This window comes from Colobus angolensis, unplaced genomic scaffold (assembly GCF_000951035.1).
Source record: "Colobus angolensis palliatus isolate OR3802 unplaced genomic scaffold, Cang.pa_1.0 Scaffold62, whole genome shotgun sequence".
NCBI classification, from domain to species: Eukaryota; Metazoa; Chordata; class Mammalia; order Primates; family Cercopithecidae; genus Colobus; species Colobus angolensis.
The window spans coordinates 2,736,984-2,759,835 of NW_012119821.1; the positions used below are offsets into that span (position 1 = coordinate 2,736,984).

General features: G+C 35.2%; 1 protein-coding gene across 1 annotated transcript; it reads right to left on the reverse strand.

The window, feature by feature from the left end:
- Positions 1–1,176: 1,176 nt before the first annotated feature.
- On the reverse strand, positions 1,177–22,544 carry FEM1C (fem-1 homolog c (C. elegans)). The gene is made up of 3 exons (XM_011963659.1): positions 22,247–22,544; positions 21,326–22,059; positions 1,177–3,825 (listed from the first exon to the last, which is right to left on the reverse strand). The coding sequence occupies exons 2-3, from the start codon at positions 21,867–21,869 to the stop codon at positions 2,516–2,518; spliced, it is 1,854 nt and encodes a 617-aa protein (XP_011819049.1). The 5' UTR covers positions 21,870–22,059; positions 22,247–22,544; the 3' UTR covers positions 1,177–2,515.
- Between the last annotated feature and the right edge of the window lie 308 nt (positions 22,545–22,852).

Genomic DNA, 22,852 nt, shown 5'->3' on the forward strand with positions numbered 1-22,852 from the left:
GGACAATTTTGAGCTATTAAATGAACTGGTTTTTCAAAACCTCCCAATGGCATTTGCAGAGATGGCAGAGAAGGGAGAAATGTATTCTAAGTGAAATAAGTCATTTCAGTTATCAAGACTGAGTTCTAAGTTATCTATTTTTAGTGGTGCAAAAATGCTATTTAAAGAAATCCTTACTTTACACAGAAGTTGCAAAATTCAAATTCAGCTGCAAAACAGTGAGATGTGCCTCACTCTAAGAGCATATAAGCCCTCCCACCCAGCCCCCAAAGAGGAGGAGGAAATACTAAATCAATTAAAAATCCAATTGTCATCTTTTATCCTCAAATTATCGAGATCAACTAATGTAATTTACTATAATGGCAAAGTTTTCCTTTATAAAAATAATAGCTTATTGATATATAATTCTTATACCACAAAGTTAGAGGCAGATGATTTCAAAATACTGACATTTGGTATTTCTAGAATATTGGTCTAAATCACAAAGTATTCTTAATACATGTGACAGTTCAAATATTTCATCAAATTTTCCCACAATAAGAGATAGTAAAACCTCTTCATTAAAAGGTTGGAGAGCATTCATTTATATCCAATTTACCTTTTCTTAATGGTGAAATTAAATTTACAACCAAGCAAATGAGTAAGAATATCTTTTAAAAATTAAATCAATTATTTAACCAAAAAGTCTAACGTTCTCTTATTTACTACACTTCATTACAAGGTTTTTACTAACTAAAGATGATGACAAACCTAATGTGACTGTTTGCATTGATGACGCCTTAAATAGTGTAACATCAACCCTCAGAATAAAATGTCAACACAAAAAATCCAAGTGAGTGATCCAGCTCATTAAACTCACAGGTAAACTGAGTTTTTCTCAAATCAATAAGGAGCTTTTTATTCAGAACAACTTCATTAAGACATATGCAGGGCAAATATGCCATCATAAATTTTATTCTGAATTACAATAAAGTGCTGTATGATAATTACCTGAATCTTTTTTCGTACTTTTCACTTATCTTAAGTTAAAAGAGCCCTTTCTGTGGCATTAGCAAATCTGTAAGGGAAAGAGAGAGAGAGAGAGAGAGAGAGAAAGAGAGAGAAAGAGAAAGAAAGGAGAGAGAGAGAGAGAGAGAGAAAGAGAAAGAAAGGAGGGAGAAAGAGAGAGAGAGAGACAGAGAGAGAGAGAGAGAAAGAGAAAGGCAGGAAGAAAGGAAGAGAAAAGAAAAAGCTAACTTCCAGTAAGGGAACAGGAAGCACTGCAACCTTTCATGTTTAACTAGGGTGACAAATAATTGAGACCAAAGTAATCAAAGTAATTCATGCAAGTTATCTTTAAAGGTATACGTAAGCTTGAAGAAAGAAAGAACACTGTTACTGACCTTTGATATTATGGCAGTAAATTGCGTACTAAAATACCTTAATTATCCTAGATGCCTAGATCTGGCTTGGCAAGCATCATGCCACTGACATGCTTTAGCTCTTTTTGTAACTAAAAGTGATTTGCAGTTCAATTACTGAACATTTCAATGTGACTCATTAAGCTGTGTGATAAACTTTGAGGTTAAATTTAAGCAAATTCTCTACACCTAATCACACCATCAGCACAAGCAGGACAATGCTGGAGCAGCATGAAAGGTGGGTCACTTTAAAAAGATTCTTCCTTTTACTGCATGATATATTAAGATGACAGACCTAAATTTCAACTGGGTTAATGAGTTAGAATAGATCTGTTTCCCAAATTTAGCACACAATAATTTCAGTGGATTAGAGAAAGAAACCTCAGATGCGAAGAAAATGAAAAAAAAAAAAAAAAAAGCTTAAGCTAAAATAGCTAATCTGCAGGTCTAAAAATTGTCATGCTACAGAGTACTTTCAAAAAATTAACTTTGTAACAAACATAAGAAAACAGTGTTTTGAGTTGAAGCTGACCAACTGCTGCATAGAAAATATGCTAACATACAACAGTCAAGTTGAAGCCTGTGCATAGAGAAGATAAAGCACTTATGGTAACTGCAAATGGTAAGGAGTCCTTAAAGTTTGTACAACCTAGCATGGGTCCATAAGGAAAAAACTGTAGTAGAAATGGTTAGAACAAAAAATAAAGTAGAAACGGGGGAAACTTGAGAAGAGAAGAAAGCAGCAAGGAAAAAAGACTTTCAATTGTATAAAATTCACAAACCAGTAAAGTATAAAGACACCATGGAAAATTGGTTAACTCTGCCGCAAACACCCAACAGCAAACAAAACCAGAATGAATAAGCCTTTGGCAGACAATTTTAGAAATCTGAATGTTACATTTCTCAATAATTCACAAACAATATATTATATGGTATATTTATATTAAATACTGGGAAACCAATGTTGTAAATTTGATGCTTATAATGCTTTAGCCAATGAGAGCACGATGATATCAATCAAGCTAAATGAATGCTGGTGTTATCACAACAGTGCTCATTTATGAAACAACTGTTACCAATTCGTGCTTTAACAGTGCTAAAATACAGTCAAGTTATCATCTATGAAGGGAAACAAAGGTCTCTAGCTTTTCTGGGATATGCCCTTTATAATATATTCTATGATTCACTATGACACGAGCAGCAAGACACTGCAATGTGGTATGATTTATAGGCTGGATCAAATTTTTAGCTATTTCCTTCTCATCCAGCAAGTCACTAGCAGTTTGTTTGTGCAAGTTTGTGGCATCAAAATGTGCACCTGATTTAATAAGGAGATTCATGATGTCTGGATGATTGTTAAGAGCAGCGATATGTAGGGGACTGTTGTCATCCGAGTCTCTGACGTTCACATCAGCACCACATTCTATCAGTATCGCAGTAACTTGTAGAGATGGAAATTTACAAACAGGATACCGCCCTACACATGTAGTATTCTTGTCCACAGCCAGATGAAGAGGGCTGAAGTTATTCTTTCCCCTTGGATGCAGCTTAAGAAACCTGTATATAGTCTGCTTTTTGAAATGGTCCTGTTCTAGAGTACAAGGAACTTTCTCTAACAAGCAAATTAAGTGCAAAATAATAGAAAGGGCCTTATTTAACTGTAATGGGTCAGCTGGACACTGAGTTTGTTTGATAGCTCGCTCTATTTCAAGGACGCTTTTGCAAAGTATGCCCATAAGATCATCAAATGTAACAGTAGTACCCAGCAGGCCTTTAGCCCTATCCTGTAGCATAAAGGAGAATAGTTCTGCAAAAGATAATAAGCTGCTGGCGGTCATTGGGCTTAAAGGATCCAAATTGCTCTGCTGCATATCCAAAGCATACTTCCATAGGTTGATGCATCGTTTGAAATTTCCAGAGTCTGCATAGACAGCGCCTCTATATCTAATATAGTAAGAGGTATCAGGATGAGAAGGACCAAGAATACGTTCTCTGATTAATAGTGCTTGCATTCTCATCTCATCAGGATCAGCAATAAGACCTTCTAGCTCTTCCGCACTGTTCACCTCCTTGGCATAATCATAAGCCATTATTAGTGTCTGTGGCACTGGTTTACTAATAATATTAGTTCTATCACTGTACCTCATGTTCATTGCCTTTTTCCAGTATTTCAAAGCCCCAAGCAGATCTCTTTTTTTGTCTACAAATGTAGCTCCCAGCAGCTCTAGCGCATTAATACGTTCTGTCTTGCTGGTCTGTGCATGGTGTGTCAGAAAATCCACAATATTTGTGTGACCAGTCACACTTGCCGAGAGAAGGGGAGTCATTCCATAACCATCCTTTTCCATCTTGGCACAATACATAAGAAGCATCTTCATGATGTCCAAACTTCCAGATTCTGCACAATCATGCAATGCAGTATTACCTTAGAGAGAAAAAAAGAAATAATATACATTGAGGCACCAAAATAAAATGTAATATGTATATGCACTTTAGAACCTAAAAAGCAGGCAGCTTTAAGCTTCTAAGTAGGACATACTTGGTTTACAGACAAGAAAAACAATTTCCCCAATACCTAAAACTAGTGTCTGATACTAAACTTGTTGAATAAATGACATGACCAAATTAGTTATAAAAAGACATCCAAGGTCACCAGAAGAAATTCAGACTAATCCATGGTCTCTCGGTATTTTTCATTAATGTTTTAAAGTGCATATTTTATGACCTAAAAATGGATAGAATACAAATAACCAGCTATTCACCATTTTACTGACAAGTCACTTAACTTCCAAGTCAGTTTCCACATTTATAAACAAGGAATTGGTCTTTTTTTTCTTTAGAGACCAGGTCTTGCTATGTTGCCCAGGCTGGTTTTAAACTCCTGGACTCAAGCAATGCTCCTGCCTCAGTCTCCCAAAGTGCTGGGATTGCAGGTATGAGCCACCATGCCCGGCCAGACTGGTCTTTAATATATCTAAGATTCTTCATTTTGACTCTAATAGTAGTCAGAAATTATTTTTTCAATATTTATTTCTGATTGCCAAGTTAATTTCAACTATCTTAGACAAAATTCTTGGTAACAAAGGACTTTCCCCAAAAAGCTCTCATAAGAAAAACAAATCTACACAATCTAAAAAATATGTGGGTGGTTCAATATGAACATTAAAAGGAGATATCTGAAGTGTCCTTTCATAATGGATTATTTCCTATTATAATTTAACTTTTTAAACATTCTTTATAGCTGTACTAAATGTTCTAACACTGTCCTTTTCTTCCCACACACAGATTAAAACTGACAATAGGCACTGGCACATTAGTAAAAGCCTGTATGAAACATATTAAGAGATCAGAAACACCAGGTATTTCAGTTTAATGATAAACAGTTTACTAATCGTCAAAATAGGAATTATCATGCCGATCTCTGCTATTTACATACAATGTTTACGTAAAATTTAAACAGTCAGTCATTTTAGGCATGTCTGTAGAAAAGAGGTAGCATGGTAGGCTGAGACTGCTGTCCTTAGAAAGACCTTCTTGCAAGGTTGGACCTTTGGCTGGTAGCTGGGAACTTGGCTGGTAAACAGTTCTCTATAATGATCTAAAACTTTCCCTAAATGATAAGGGTGTCTCACTGTACCTAAACTGTTTGTACGAACAATGCAGTTTATGCTGAATGTCTGGTTTCCTTCTGGGAGTCTAAAATTTGGGGTATGAGCTAGGCAAAGGGTACCTACATGACCAGCCCCCAATAAAAACCTTTAGCACTAGGTCTGTCATGGGTTTCCCTTGGTAGAAACAGACATGTATGTATTTACATTACCGGGGAAGAATATGCTCTATGTAACCCCTCACGAGAGGAACAAAGCATAAAAACACCTAAAGATTTCTCTACACCTCACCTGTACCTTTACCCCTCATAATTCAGTTGCATGTCCTTATGACATTACAGTAATAAATCTTACCTATGAGTACAGTTGTATGGTGAGTTACCTCCAAATACGGGGGTAGCTTTGGGGATGCCCAACACAGCATGTGTACCAGAAAGTATTTTAAACCTGAATACTTGAAATAAATCTGCTTTGTAACTAAAGTTAGAAAAAAACAAGTTACTATATGAAAAATTGAGTCCTTCCACAAGTTTATCCTGTTTAGTCTTCTATGGTATCTACAAGGACTATATAATTATTCTGACCCAAGATTTCAATGGTCTACAATGAAATAGTGTTTGATAAAATGTTTTAACAATGACTAAGCTAACCAAGCACTGAAAGAGCCCAGACCTTCTGAGTATCGATGTTCATTTCTTTAAAATAATTTCAATTAAACATGACTACTATACCAAGTATATTTTAAACACTCTTTTGTATTGAGGACCCCTACTATTCCCCATGTTTTTCTAAGAAATATGCAATATAAGAGAAATCTGAATATAAAGAAACGGCTTAGATGGCACTTTTCTCTATTCAGAGTAGCACAAAATCAAGAATAAAATGTAGCAAAAGCTGGCCAAGCACGGTGGCTCATGCCTATAATCCCAGCACTTTGGGAGGCCGAGGTGGGCAGATTACGAGGTCAAAAGATCAAGACCATCCTGGCCAACATGGTGAAACCCTGTCTCTACTAAAAACACGAAAATTAGCTGGGCGTGGTGGCACGTGCCTGTAGTCCCAGCTACTTGGGAGGCTGAGGCAGGAGAATCGCTTGAACCCGGGAGGCGGAGGTTGCAGTAAGCGGAGATCGCGCCACTGCACTCCAGCCTGGTGACAAAGCGAGACTTCGCCTCAGGAAAAAAAAAAAAAAAAGAGGTAGCAAAAGCCAATTTAATGAACTATATTTCTGTATTTATTGAAAAAATACAAAATATATTTATTCTGAATACACCCACATACCAGGAGAAAAAAAGTAGCTTTAAAAAAACAATAAGGAAGGCTTTCACATCCAGTAATGGCAGAGACACCTGTAACGTGATCATCCTCCCACTAACAACTAAAAAACCTGAAAAATGTATTTTTAAAAATCTGCTTGACAGGATAAGACATAACAAGGGTACAATACACAGGAGAAGAAAAAACTAGAGAGGTAAAGTCCAGAATTTGAGACAGCTTTCCCACAATGGCCTCCACGAACTCTGGAAAAGCTAGCTGAATAACTAACTGAGCAGAATTTCTGACAGCCTTGCAGGGAGAGAGGGGAAAAGTGGAGCCTACAGCCTGCTAAGAAAGGAACTTAGAAAATTCCCACACTTTGGGTTAAAGCTCCAACTTTAACCCTAGGGAGTTAAAGTTAACTGCAAATAGACTAGCTATCACAAAAACTTAAATCTAATTTAAGATCATCTCATTATTGAATTAAAATAATCCAGGATTGCTAGTACACATAATTAAAAGCCAGAAGCAAATATAAATACTATTTAGAGAAAGATATTATCATAGTAGGGTTAAAATTATTTATATTTTCCATATGTAATGCTTGGTATCCAATCAAAAATAATGAAAAGAAAATAAGGAACCATAACATAAAAAACAATGGAAATAAAGAGCTGACAGAAAAGCCCACCAGGAGACCCAGATAATGCAGTTTATCAATACAGATTTTTAAATAATAGCTATGCTTAGCATATTCAAGGATATTTTTTTAAATTGAGAATTCAACAGAAAACTGGAAACTAAAAATTCAAATAGACATTCTAGAACTGAAAAACTCAGTGGCTGGCTTTAAAAGTGGATTTACACACAGCTGAATAGAAAATTAGTAACTGGAAGATAAGTCAGATGAAAATATACAGAAAGAAGCAGGGAGTGGTAAAAGAACAGAAAAGATGGAGACTGTAAGAGAAAGAGGGAACAATGTCAGAAGATTGTTAACATACTCAGAAAATGGGTCCCAAAGCAACATTTAAGAAAAGATAAAGCCCAAGAATTTTCAGAAGCTGATGAAAGCTTAAACTGCAAATTCAGTAGGGTTTGCAAACTCCAAGAAGGATAAATGAAAAGAAAAACACATTGACATACAACACAGCAAAACTGCTGAAAACTAAGGACAAAGGGAAAAATCTTAAAACAAGAGAATGAATGGAAATTACCTATAAAAGAGCAACAATCTGATAGCAAAGTTTTTATCAGGAACAACAGAAGCTAGGAGACATGAAATGGTATTCAAAAGCACGAAAGAAAAGTAACTGCCAACTTAGAATTCTATACCCGTATCAAGAATAAATGTCAAATAAAGAACCCTTTCAGGAGAGAAAGAAATGAAACAGAAAAAATTAAGATATTTATTACCAGCAGATCTAAATACTATATGGTGTTCTTTAGGCAGAAGGAAGATGAGCCACATAGAAGCCTGGAGATATAGGCAAAAACATCAACAAAAAGGGTAAATTTGTGAGTACATCTAAATAAATATTAATTTTAAAAATAATAATATATTGTAGGGCTTGAAATACACACATAGAAATAAAACATTTGACAGCAATACCATGACAGTAAGGAGAGTAACTGGTGTTAACATGTTCTAAGATCTTTTTGTTGTAAAGATATAAAATTAGAAATTTATGTCAGCCTTTGATAAGTCAAAGTAATGCTACCTAGAATAACTACTAAAATAATAGAGGGCACGCACATAACTACATTTTCTCTAACACAGAGAAAAAATTGAAATAATAATCCAAAAGGTGGCAAAAAAGGACCAAGGAATACAAAACAGGCAGGGCAAATAAAAATCAGAAAAGTACCCAAGAGATGAAAATCCAAAAATATCAGTAATTACATTAAATGTAAGTAAACTAAATGTTTAACTTAAACATTTAAAAGAAAGTTTCAGACTGAGGATACAAAGAAAAGACAAAAACTTAAGAGACAAAAACTGTCAGAATGAAGATACAAAGAAAACTCAAGACACACTGCCTATAAGACACACCTTAAATATATGGGTAGAAAATGATCTTTAGAAATGAAAGGTTGGGAAAAAAATACCCTTTGCCAAAACTAAATATTAAGAAGCTGTCTGATATTAAAATATGAAAGTAGACTTTAATGCAAAATACATAATTAGCAACAAAAGGAAATATTTTATGTTAAAAAATTCAAAATATACAGATATAATTCTAAACTTTCCACCTAATAACATAGAATTAAGTTACATAAAGTAAAAATCGACAGAACTACTAGGAAAGCAAACAAATCTGCAAACATTAGTACATCTAATCACATCTTTCTCAGCTTAGAAGATCAAAACCAGCAAGGATAAACATTACAAACTTGATTTAACTGGCATAAATAAAAGAACATGGCAATCAACAGCCATAGAAAACAATTTTGCCCCCAGGGATACAGGGAGCATATCCAAATACTGACCATATTCTCAGCCATAAGACAAGTCTCGACAACTGTCAAGGGACTGAAGTCACTGAGTATGTTCTAAGTCCACTTACGAATGAAGTTAGATATCCAAAACAAAAAGATAACTAGAAAAACCTATTTGAATTATTAATACTCTTCTAAATAATTCGTTGGTCAAAGAAGCAAGCCCAATGAAAATCAGAAAATATTTTTAACTGGATGGTAATAAAAACACTAAATAACAAATTAGATAAAAAGAAAGGCTTAAAAAATAGCTAAGTTTCCATCTAAAGAAGTTACAAGAAAAAACAGTGAATTAGAGAAAGTAAAAGCAAACAGTAAAAAAAAAATTAATGAAAAAAAGGGACAAGTATGCAAATATAGCATTTTTTTATATTCCTACATTTTATTTAACTGTTGCCCCCTTTTAATCTTATATTAATAACTTTGCAAGGTAGAGATGATAAACTCACTCTACATGCAAATAGCAAAGAGACTTTAGTGGGAAAATATAAACTCCTGTCTCCCAACGGCTAATTCAGTGTACTACTCATTTCTAAGGTCATATTTTAAATGCCAGTCATATTAAACCTCAGTGAATAAATTATATCTAATATAAAACCAAACCGCATAATAGAACTTCAACCAGTCACATCACTTTCCAACTCAGAAAGTTTTCACACTTCCTATAAGGAAAAGCAGACAATCTTTGAGATGGCCTTCAAAATTCCATATCATTGATTCTCAAAGCACTATCTATGTGGAGGGAGTAATGAGGAAGAAATCTCTAGTTTCAGAAAACATTATGTGAAGTAAAGTTTAGTATTGGATATTCAGGGATATGGATTTTAAAAGACTAACAAATATTTCCCTACCTTATCTCTTTAACTTCATTTCTCATTATCTCCGGAATGAATGATTCACTGTGCATCTAACTAAGGAACTGGCAAACTTTTCCAGTAAAAGGCCAGATACCATTTTAGGTTTCCAGGCCATAAGGTCTCTGTTGTAACCCCTAAACTCTGCCAAGTACCATGAAATAGGCTATAGTAGTATGTTAAATTAATGGACATGTCTGTTTTCCAACAAAACTTTTACTTATGTACTCCACAATTTGATTTTCATGTAATTTTCATGTGTCATAAAATATTTTTCATTTGGTTTCTTTCTCAACCATTACAAAAAAGTAAAAACCTGTCTTAGCTCTCAGGCAGTACTGAAATGAGGTGGGCTGGATTTGAACCTTGGATCATATAGTTTGCCAAACCTGCTCTAACCCCAGAAGACATCATCGGCATCTCCCACACATAAGGCAGAAATTCTGCTTATGTTTCACATTATTCGATCCTAAGTACTTCTCCCAGCACCAGGAACAAACAGCCCTATTCACTTCTACCTCTATGCCTCTGTTCTTGATTTTTCTATAATGCACTTCCTTCTTTACCATTTTAACTTCTTGTACTTCAAATTTCACTAGAAATTTCAACTGCTTAAAGAGGTTTTCTTGGTTATATCATATCGATTTTATCATTGTGAGAATACCTGGTAAATAAATATACGAGTCATCCTAATAATTATTCACATAGCTACTATTATAATACCTTACAATAGTATAATGCTACTGCTTCACAAATAAGTCCTTACCTAAACAGTCTATTCTTAAAGTATACGGATCCTATATTATATTTCTTTTATATCCCAGAAGCAATTAGCACACTGTTAAAGATAAGGTAGATTCTAATTTTTAATATTTGATATCATAAAAAGTAATTCAATCTTAGCTTTTGCAGACAAAGTAAGTTCAAAAAGTTATATCCTAGAAGGAGATCTTTTTAATTACTCTAACAGGTTAAGTGTATAACCACTACACTGTTCTGCCCTGGAAGGCCCTAAAGGTAAGTTTTTTAATTATAGCCTAGAGCATTACTTACAGCGTAGAAAACAGAGGCGAAAGAAAAAAAAAAAAGCATGATCTTAAATCAGTTATAACTTTTGTGTCATTTCTCCAAATCTTTTTATATAGTATGTTTTGACAAAGTTATAATCAGTATATGTACAACTGTTTCCTGCTTTTCACCTACATCTTGGGCATTCCATCATGTGTTATTACATCATCTGCATAGTTTCTGTAACTACAAAGATTCTACATAATCCTTAAAGGTTTTATGGTGAAAGTTCAAGCAAAGGAGCATGTCATACTTTACATCAACATTTCCCTGTTGATGGACATCTGCGCTGCTTCAGAATTTTTACTATTAAAATTAATGCTTAAAAAACTATAAGGAGAGATAACAAAGTAGTGATTGGCAAGGGCTAGGGGCTGGGAGAGGGGTTTAATGCAAAGAAGCATAAAGGACGTTTTTGTTCTTACCTTTAATAAATGAGTAGTATATGTTTGTCAAAAATTACAGTACTGTACACAAAAAAGTATGAATTGTATTGCATGTAAGTAAGTCAATAAACAAATGACAAAAAATTAATGCCTAGCTAAAACAGAATCAAAAATGTGTGATGGCTTAATACACATTTTCAATTCACTACCAATGGGATTATTTAAAGTTCCACTTTATAGTATTCTTTCTACAACTGAAATTAACTTTTTAATTTATATTACCTCTATTCCTTGGTAAACAGAATATTTTCTCATATCTGTTTATAAACTTTATTTTCCTTCATGACATATCTATGTTTCAGTTTCTGAGATTAATCTGGCTTTCTATGTATAAGCACTATACAAAATAACCAGTTGTTTGTAAAACTGACTGTAAATATTTTGCTATGTCAGTTGTTTCAAGTATTAGATATGCTATAATTATTAAATGTAATTTTTTGTGAAAAAGTATAACAAGCCAAATTTAAAAAGTGAGTTACCAGGGTCTTGTAACTAGTATGTGCTGTTAACATGCCAAAGATCATTAAAATCATATTTTCTTTTTTGCTAGATAACATAATTGATTTAAAGTTTTGGTGCATAACAATATATGCCAAGTACTATAGATTCAGCTCAAGAATTTTCCCTGGATTACACAGGCCCTCTAAAAACATTCCCATAATACAGTGATCGTACTTCCCAAAGATTTTCCATCTCTACATCTTGTCTTCTTTTTGAAATCTCAGAATGAGAAAGATAATGAAAAATAAAACAACACAAAGTTCAAAAGTAAATATTACCAGGCATCTGAGATGAAATTAAGGATATGTACCAATGAAATTTAATGAATTTACCTTTGGCTAAAGAAAAAAAAAAGAAGAGAAAAAGAAAATCATATTATATTAAACAGTTCTCAATGCCTAAGAAAAAGTTCATTTGGAGAAAAAAAATATCCTGGCACTGAATTCATAAAAAAAAAAATTTCATGATTTCTCAAGAGACATGTTTGTTAAATAGGTATTTCTTAGAAATCAGGTTAATGGCACAACATTAAGTATTAATTCTGTTAAAGCATTTCTCTAGAAAGCTAAAATAGTATGATACAAATATATTAATTTTCAAATTCATAATTTAACACAAAAACAATGCTAAGAAAATCTGGAAGAATGAAAAGTGCTATTTTCACTGGGATGCTTCTGGGATGAATATTAAGGTCAGGAAACTATGCTAAGTGCTCATGCATTAAAGGATAGTAGTATTCCTCAAGAAGCATCTGAAGTGCCAATCTTCACTGCTGTTAATTTTAAAGACACCTGTAATCTTTTAATAGCAGGTGAGTAAGACATTAAAAATTCACGTTCAACTGTGAAGCTTAGGTGCCTAGGAATAGAATCAATATTTTTTTCAAATTAGGTAACCCAAAAACATAGCTGTATTTTGAGAAAGAACTAAGAATTAGAGGTCTAAGAATTATCTGGGTCCAAACCAAATGTTTTGAGTTTGATAAGGGCCAGTGATTGTTACCAACCAACCACCTAAATCATAAAAGAGCTTCAACATAACATATAAATATCTCAATTTGGATAAAATTACCAAGATTCACCAGGATGAAGTCAGTTGCTAAACCACTCTCATGGAGTAGACAGAATTTACTGCTCTTTTTAAAAAACCAAAAATGTCCTCCTAAGGCCTGCAATATATTTAACAAACACAAAATGTCTTTAATTTAAAGTGCTTTTTCTAGCAATAACAAGTTGGTAGATTCTGCTGTTTGTAAATTCCTCATGTATTTCAAGCTTTGTGTGTGTGTTTAGAATAAGTCAAATAAAGCTGTGCTTCTCAAACTTTCATGTATAAAATCACCAGAGAATCATAATAAAATGCAGATTTTGATTCAGATCATCTGGGCTGGATCCAAGTGATACCTACGCTGCTGGTCCTAGAGTAGCAAGAAAATAGAGAAAGAATCTTATTTTCTTGTTTGCTAAATGGATACCTGCCACATAGCTAATATATCTAATAGCAATATCAAGTCATATGAACATAAATTTAAATGGAGGGCTAGTTCACAGCCCTGTTTTACACCATACAGAAATAAAATTGTATCATTCCTCTTTATTCTAAATTTAACCATATGACAAAGCAGGAATGGGTGTGTTTTACAATTAGAATACAAAGTTCCCACATAGTAAAAGGCATAGCACCAGTAAATCCTGCAGTCTATTCCTAACAATTTTCTTGTTTAAGCAAGACATCATATAAGTGACACAAAAATTTCTTTAAAAATCAGTTTGTAAAATAAAAATCCAAATTGGTATAAAAACCACCATCAAAAACGTTAAAAAAAAAAAAAACACACAGAATGGGAGAAAATATTTGCAAATGATATATCTGATAAAAGACATACATAAGAATATATAAACAACTCTTACAGTTCAGTAATACAAAGATAACCCAATTATAAAACATGCAAAGGTTAATGAAGAAACTCCTCCAAAGAAAATAGAGACAGAGAGAGCCAATAATCACATGAATTAAGTACATGAAAAAATGCTCAACGTCATTAGCCATTGGAGAAATATAAATCAAAATCACAATGAGATATCACTTCACACTTCCTAAAATGGCTATATTAAAAAAGAAGAGTAAGAACAAGTGTTGCAGAGGGTTTGGAGAAACTGGAACTCTTCTTACATTGCTGACAGGAATGTAAACTGGTACAACTGCTTTGGAAAACAATTTAACAATTCCTGTTAAAAACAAAGAGTTACCATACAACCCAACAATGCCACTCCTAGGTATATGCCTGAGAGAAATGAAAACATATATCCACAGAAGAACTTCTCCATGAATAGCTAAAAAATATAAACTACCCAAATGCCCATCAACTGCTGAATAAAAGTGATATATTTATTTCAATGGAATGTTATTCTGCAATAAAAAGAAAAGCACTGATACATGCTACAAAATGGATGAACTCTGAAAACATTACACTAAGCAAACAAGACAACTCACAAAAGACTACATATTATGTGATTCCATTTAAATTAAATGTCCAGAACAGGCAAACTTACAGAGACAGAAAGGAGATTACCAGTTGCCTAAGACTTGTGCAGTTTCAGGGGAATGAGGTGGGATAGGAGGGAGTGACTGTTAATAGATATGAGATTTTTTCAGGGGTGATGAAAAGCTGATAGCTGTGATGGTTGTATAACCCCTCGAACATACTAAAAAGTCACTGAATTGTATACACTTTAAGTGATTTTGTGAATTTTATCTCAATAAAGCTGTTCTAAAAATCCAATTAAAATAGAAATATTGTATTTTTGGTGAAAGTGTAAGTTCTGACTGATAGAAGCCACAATTAGAGGGTCTTATAATAGATTTATTTGGAAAGACACAAAAACAATCCTCATCTCTCTTTCTTCAGCCTGCTGTGCTTGGCACCAACCCATTCCTTCCTCAACTTCGTAGTTGGGGTTGGGCTGAGTACAGAGGTGGTCCACTTGTGAGATGAGGACAGGGTATGTGGTTCAATTGCACAATAACGCTGATTCCAAGTATTTTATTCCCCAAATAACTAATAGGTGTAGGTTGATGGAGGAGATAAGAAGGGATAGAAGGAAAAAAACAACTTAGGGTATCAAAGGAGCACTAGAAGAAGGATTCTTTGCTTAGAAGTTTCTCTTCCCCATGTGTAGTCTATCATGACAGATACTCAAGAACAGAAGTTCAAAAAAAAAAAAAAAGAGGAAATTTAAGAAAAGAAGATAAATTGTGCCAAGACTACTATGTACTACTATGTGCCCTTCTTTCACTAATTCTTTGTATAAGGCACTGAGCAAAGAACAAACAGAAATTTAACAATAAAGGTCCTTGAGCTTACGACAAAGTTAAACGCTAAAAAATATCTGCATCCAAAGAGGTAGGATGCATTCTTATAACCTGAGGGAGATGAGGAATTGCATTTGAAATGAGTCTTGATGTTAAGTAGAATTTTCAAGGCTAAGAGCACTGGAGCTAAGGGATGAGGACTAAAAACAACTAATTATGTGTACAAAACTCATCTAATGACAGAAAACTTCAACATTATAATTCTCTGTCCTCTAGTTCACAGACTCCCTATTCAATCACAGTTCTTCTCAAATGGAGGAAAAAAAGGAAGACATGTTTTGATCAGATTTGCATCCATGTGACTTTTTCATCTGGGTCTCTCCGTATCTCTTCCATTTCTATCTTCCATCACATATATTCCCGATGCCTCAACAGTATAAATCTATGTAATGCCCAGGGTTTCCTGAATTTTATTTCAAACAAACATATTTTATCAATCAATCAATGAAAATCTGATAAAAAATGAACCAGTGAAGGAACCACATTGTATCCGAAGGCCAGAAAGTGAAACATAACTTCTATCCTAAGTTCATGTTACTGCCACTAACAATATTAACAGCAGCGGTGCTCAGGATCTACTCATTCTCACCAAACTGTTCAGTTCTGTGAGGATTCACTGCCACTAACAGTATCAACAGCAGCAGTGCCCAGGATCTACTCATTCTCACCAAACTGTTCAGTTCTGTGAGGATTCACTGCCACTAACAATATCAACAGCAGCAGTGCCCAGGATCTACTCATTCTCACCAAACTGTTCAGTTCTGTGAAGATTCACTGCCACTAACAGTATCAACAGCAGGAGTGCTCAGGATCTACTCATTCTCACCAAACTGTTCAATTCTGTGAGGATTCACAGTTCAAAATCCAATCTCCAGGGACAAAGGACCACGTGGATATTTCCCTACTGAACTCAATTTGCACACCATCTACAGCTTAGTTTATCCAACTAGGATACCAATTCTTCTCAAGGACACAGAAAAGTGTGCCAGGGGATATAAGAGGGAAAAGAATGAATATGGAACAACTTGCAGGAGTAACTTCATAATTTGGGATTAAAATGTTCATGAATTCAACTAGTAAGTTATTTAAACATTATTACTTAATCAAAATAAATATAGATATATTATGGAGTACAATTTTAAGTCCCTCCCTTCCCCCTTTTATTTTTCTCTGTAAGTAGGTGTGCTGAGGTAACCAACAGCTGAGAAGAGTTTTCAAAGTCAACAAGGAAAAGAGAACTTCAGCTTCCAACACTCACATAGTACTAAAGTATGCTAAAATAACCTAAAATGACAGCAATCATTATCTTAGTCTATCTGAATACCAACAGCTTTTAGTTTACAAGGGAGATTTTCTCATTTGAGATTCTTGGGCATTTACAGTGGGGAATTAAATAAGATTTTTCTTGAGCATTTCCTTGACTAAAATACATCTATACTCTAAATGCCTATTCTATGAGAGAGAAATAACATAGAGCCTAGGATTTGCTTTAAATTACTATAGAAAACAAAAGGAAAGTAGAAACTTTTTTTTTTAACTTTAGCAAATGGATAATCGTTGAAGTCAGATGATGAATACATAGTGGTTCAATGTCTTCTCTCTAAGTTAGAAAATTTCCATAATGAAAAGGCAAATAATCTGTCTGAACTAGCTCTCTCAAACCCTTTTAATGCTAGCTATCCTTGCCACATGCCTACATGGATTTCTCCCTTTTCTGAACCCCTATATTCTACCTGTGCTACTCATTTTTGTCCAACTACTGTCTTCCTTTGTTACTTCAAGTCTTCATGCATGTATTTATTTCCCTACAGAAAGGCCTATAAAACATAGTGCTTGCCATCAAGGAGCTTATAATCTTTCCTCTCTTAAATCCAACATTTCCACTCAACAAGCTCATTTAGGGCCAGATACTCTTCCTATTGCATGGGATAAAAACACCAGGTCTTTAGCCTCAAAGACTAGGTAGTAGAACGCAGTTAGACGTCACAATGTTGTAGTAGAATGCAGTTAGATAAGTTTCTCTAAAAACAAGCAAGCAAACAAACAAACCACTCCAGTTAGTCCTCTGCTGAAAAACTTTCACTGGCATGAAAAATAAAATCCAACACCTGTACCTCGATTAAATGTCCTTTAAAATCCAGTCCTGAGTGCCTTTTAGTTCAAATATGCCTACCTTCCAATTCCTAGACCCTCCAAGCATATTCTTCAATGTGCCTTTCCTTATGTCATTTTCTAAACCTGCAAAACTGCCAAAACCCTTCTACAGATCTACATCCCAACAAACTTTCTGCAGATCTAAAATGCAAACTGTCTGTAGATCTAAACCCCAAAATTCAAGGCCCTGTTTAACTACTACTTTCTCCATGAAGCATTCCTAGTCAGTACACTCGCTCTAAAATCCTACAGCATGGATTGCTTATACTATTCCTTCAGAAGTTAAAAATGTGACACCTCGTGTATTGTCATCACCTCCAAAATGTCCCACAGAATGCCTTGCCTACAGAAAGTACATGTTAATTACCTTATTACCAATTTACTTAATTATTTTGGGTATCTAAACTGACTGATGAATGAGGACACAGTGTCTTCCGGAGCCAGTCTCCAAATCTGAGCCTACAGTTTTCTATTGGCCTGTAGTACTGAATCAAGAACTTTTAGGTGCTCAATTTCTGTTAGAATTAGGGTTTAAAGTGGCACTGAAGAGGACTTCACTTTGGATCTGCAAAGTTCTAAGTCCAAACAAAAACAAAAACAACCCCAAAACACAAACAAACAAAAGAACCAAAAGAAGCCAAAGATGACTATAACCATGAAGCACTGAGATCACTGTGATAGCTCTGAGGACTCACCTAATCACTTCAGATTTAGTCTAGATTCTTAAATAGGAAAAACTCCTGTCTCAAAACTCAATTGCTATGACTGTTAAACTGAAGAGGTATTCCTAAATATATCAAAGATTTTCTCCCCTTTTGGAATGCCATGGGAAAAGAAACCCATTGTCCCCTCAGGTTGTAAGTTGCTGGCGATAAAGTATTTCCAAATATCTAATAGAAGAAAGCACTACTGTTGCACTTACCATACTGTGGTTTAAGTATCTGCTTATGAACCTGTCTCTCCAATCAAACCATGAGCTCCTCAAGAGCAGGAAATCAAGGACTGCATATCTTGTCTTACTCCTCTTTGTATATCCTAAGTCTAACAGCCTGGCACACTGAGGGACTCAACTACTGCTCTCTCAATTAGTGAATTCCACCTTAGGTTAAAACATGTTCAAAATGCCAACAGCCTGTTAAAAAGTAATGAAAAGAGGTTAAATAATATGTTCAAATACCAACACCTGTTTAAAAGTAATGGAATGTAGAAGTCACATGCATTTTATCTTTAAGCAGACAAAGCACAATGTATTGACATTTTCTTTCCTCAGAACCATTTCCAGTGAATGACACACAAAGTGTCCTAAGGAATTATTCTATTTTAACTCTAGTTTTATTAATCTTTTCTACTTTTTGAATGGGGCTAAAAAAGTGGGGAAAAATCCTCTCTTGCCGCTATATCACATCCTTCTCCAGTGTCCCTGCCTTAGTTCCAATTGGTTCCTGTTTTTGTTACCATTAACGCATAGGAAAAAATCCAGAACCAATGAGAGAATGAGTAGTGAAGCTTCAGGATCAGAGTGGGGAGGATGCACACGTACTTTAATCTGCCCCCAACATTCATGAAGAATCACTATGTAAATTAAAAGATACCGTGAAAAGGTAAAAATTCTGCACATAACGTGACAATATCTATATGCATGTGTATGTGTAAAAAGTTGAGGTTACTAGAAAACAATTTTTGGGATGAAATGGTTTTCTCATGTTATATGTAGTTTTTAAAAAGACAAACATATTAGATATTAACACTGGGGGAAAAAAATGACTTAGAATTAGTTTGGTCAAAAGAGAGAACATACATACCCTCATATATAAGGCTAAAAGATGACAGTGGTGATAAAAGGAACATTCTTTTGAAAGAGCTCAAAGGTAATCAAGTTAAATACTGTTCGCAGCTTCTCAGGAGAAAATGCTGAAAAAATATGAGCTATTTATATTAGAGTTATCTCATATACTATATCTCCAAAAGTATATAAAGCTTTGAAAAATATAAGGGAAGTAATACCAGTTCTCATCTCTCCAACAGCATAGGAGTTTAAAACATATCCCAATTTGACTTAAATATGAGTTTATCAATAATCTCTACATCAGGCTGATGAATAAAAAGCCCAAAACAAAGAAACAAAAAATTCAACAAACCTACACAAGCAGCCATGATTTCAAACGTGGTTAGTTCAGCAGTAATTTGTTGCCTTAAAACAAGCATTCTTCAAAAGAATAATTGTGTGGAGAAAGAAAAAAAAAAAAAAAACCTATGCTGTCATTTAATCTACCAAGCCACCTCTAAAGATAATCAGGAACAAATGAAAACACTTATTAGAAAGAATGTTTACAGAAACATTTTTTATCATACTGAAAAACTGGAAGCAACATAAAACTCCATTAGTAGAAGAGTGTGCAGCTACTGAAATTAAAGAGCTATAATTGGTAACGTTAAACATTTATTAAGCTAAAAACAGGTTATAGAACAGCATATAAAACTGCATACATATATCAGTACACAAAATTCAGAAGTATCTTTGGAAGTATTATCCCTGAGTACTGGGATTTTGTGGGATTTTTACACTTCCTCTGGGAAAAAAATTCAGAAAAATCACAATGATCTTGTATCATTTTTATAAAAGATCACACTATCTACAGTAAATATGCTCAGTAACTATACAGTGCCCCGTAATTGTGTGGTTTAACCTTTCTGAAAGGCAGACACTATCACAATTGCAAATGTACATTCACTTTGATTTAGCAATTCTAAACACAGGTATTTATACTACAGTTTATTCTCACACAAGTGTGAAAAGAACCTAAGACACATTTTTGTTCAAGAATGTTCACAGCAGCATTGTTTATATTAGCAAAGTACTGGATGTGACCTAAATATCAACCAATAGACTAGATAAATTATGTACATTCATACAATGAAATACTGTATAGTCATGAAACAGAATGAGGTAGGTATGTGTGTTGGAGTTGAATGACATCCAAGGTTAGAAAAATAAATAAATAAAGATAGAAAAGTATGTAATCAACCACTAGACAGAAGGCTACACAAACAAGTATGCTTGTACATAGACAAGTATGCTTGTATTTGCAGAGACCAGCTCTAAAAGGACACATAAAAAACTGTAAATAGTGGTTGTCAGCGCCTTAGACATCTAGAAATCAGGAATAAGACTTTTTATTCAAATGTAAACCAACAATGTAAACCAATTTACACTGATTTTTTTAACATGTCTATATGCTACTTTTAAATTTTAATAGCTTTTAAAAACTAGGTAGTGAATTATTTTGCTGTCATATAAATAGATTGGTGTAAGGAAAGTTAAGGTTTTCTTTCGTGCATCAAAATTATGCTATCAAGGCAGTTGCTTTTAAGGGTTAAGAAAAATTCTGAACTACTTTTCGCTGCTTTTAGTTTATTACAATCAACGAAAATTATACAGTCATAAACCGGAGCCCTTCTTCTGGACAAAGGTGTTTACACTGTTGCTAGCCAACAAATCCACATCTGTTTAATCTAGTCCTTGTTTTTCACTCAGTACTGAAGCAGTTTTAAAAATGTGTTTTCTCTCTTGCTATATTTAATGCATGTTCTTATAAAAGGATTATCTATTGACTACAAACAAATATAGAATAAGGGAACAGATTTTCTCCTTTCCACTGATATTAATCCTTCCAGCTCAGTTTGGCCTAGCTTTCTCCGTCAGAAGTGAAATGACTACCTAGAACAAACAAGACCATGACTCAATAAATACAGTAGTTTCTACTCCAAAGTTGTTCTAAAAAACAAAATAACAAGACAACAATAAGCTAAGAAAAACGTATTACACTTAACCATATTCCCAAGTAGATTAAGTATAAGCCTAAAGGCTCAGATCGGCTACTACTAACATGATCTGTAACTTCGGAGAACCCATTTCCCAAGAATTTTAAGTTACTCCAAATAAGAGAGAAAATACTGCTTAACAGAGTAACAGCAGTCTTTTATCACATTTTTTCAATGTATTACCAAACATCAGAGAAATACTCAACAAAGTCATACTGGAAGACTTACCTAATCAAAACAGGTCTGTCAATGTGGGTTTACCCAACACCAGTGCTTATAATTATGTATCAAACTTCCTGAAAATAAGTGGTAGACACTGAGAAAAACAAAGAAGCTGAACTCACCTTTAACACTTTTTCTATTAACATCTGCCCCCTTTTCAAGTAAATACTGAGCAATCTCTTTATGTCCTTTGTAACATGAAATCATCAAGCACGTATGCCCATGTCGGTTTGACACTTCCAAATCAGCTTTGTGTTCTACGAGGTACTTCACTATTTCCAAATGGCCATCGAAACACGCAGCTCGAAGAGGAGTTGAATTGGTTAAAGTCGTGTTGTTGACAGATGCTCCATGATTTAACAAGGACTGGACCACCTTCAGATGTCCTGCTGCAGAAGCGGCCCATAAAGGGGGAGCCCCCTCAATGGTTTCGCCATCAAAATTGACGGAGCCCCCAACTTCTATGGAAGCACTGCACTGCTCTAGGAGGAATTCTACCATGTCAAGGTGCCCATACCTGGCGGCCATCAAGAGGGGCGTGGCCCCATTTGTTTTTTCAGAGATCAAGGAGGAAACCTCCTCTTTGGATTTGCTTGCCAACAATTTGGTGAGAAGCCGGAGTTTGCCATCCCGAGCTGCGTTAAATACTGCTGTCTTTAGATCCATTTATGTCCAGTTGAGAGGCTGTGCTTTATTTATCTTTCGAAGTAGAGCTCCAGTTTAACTCTATCTACACAGGCAAGAGGCACAGGAACCAAAGTTCAATGTTAACTGCTGCACCCCAGAACGGATACACAACCACGAAGAGTATGTTCTGTCCTACTGCTTTCCAACATCTGACAACCAGGGCACCAAACTAGAGAAAGAAAAAAAAAGTAGCAACATTTAATTTTCTATAGAAGAAGGCAAAACACTTCTTAATTTCCACTTCTGTAGGAAGAAAGGAATAAAACCTATACTTCAGGCACTACTCCGTACCACACCCCACCTCCCACCCCCAAAGAAAAGGTGGTAAAGAAAAACACACAAGGGCACACCGAGACCCGAATGTTCAGGTCGCGGGCTGCCTCCTCTATGTGCGGAAAATTTAAACACTACAGGCAGCCCGTTTTTTCGCCTCCAGCTCTAACCAGGCAAGCTTTGTTCTAGTTTTGCTTTGCACACGCCCAGGGAGCGTACAACCGAAAGAGGCAGGAGACTCGGGTTCAGAAATGTTTCTCTTTCTTGCAACTGCAGGCGAGCTGGCCAAGGGCGCCAGGCTGGAAGGCCTCACTGAGGCCGGGTTTCGAGAAGGAACAAAAAGGTCGGATACACCAAACCTCGGCTAAGGCCAAAACTCTGCCCCGAAAGATTCTCTTTCCTTTAAAACTACTCACGGCTCTCAGGAAATCCGCCTGCCTTTTAGTCATTAACTTCGCCCGCCCCGTTTTGATCACCCCCACCCCCCGCCAAGGGATGATCCGCAGGTTCCTCAAACCACAGTCGCCCCAACACAACCTTCTCCTCTCCGTATTCCAGACAATGGCAGCCCCCTCCCCAATCTCCTACGTTGACCACAACCCCCTCCCGATGGGCCAAGCCTGTGGCCTCCAGCCCGCTGCCCGCCTTCGGCTCCCCCGGCGCCCTCCTTCCCGCCCAGGCCTTCCGCG

Excerpts from the sequence above, each read along its gene's own strand:
- FEM1C (XM_011963659.1), bottom strand. The coding sequence starts at position 21,869 with ATGGATCTAAAGACAGCAGTATTTAACGCAGCTCGGGATGGCAAACTC. Across the intron at positions 3,826-21,325 it reads TAATAGAAAAAGTGTTAAAG|GTAATACTGCATTGCATGAT; the intron begins GTGAGTTCAGCT and ends TTTCTCTCTAAG.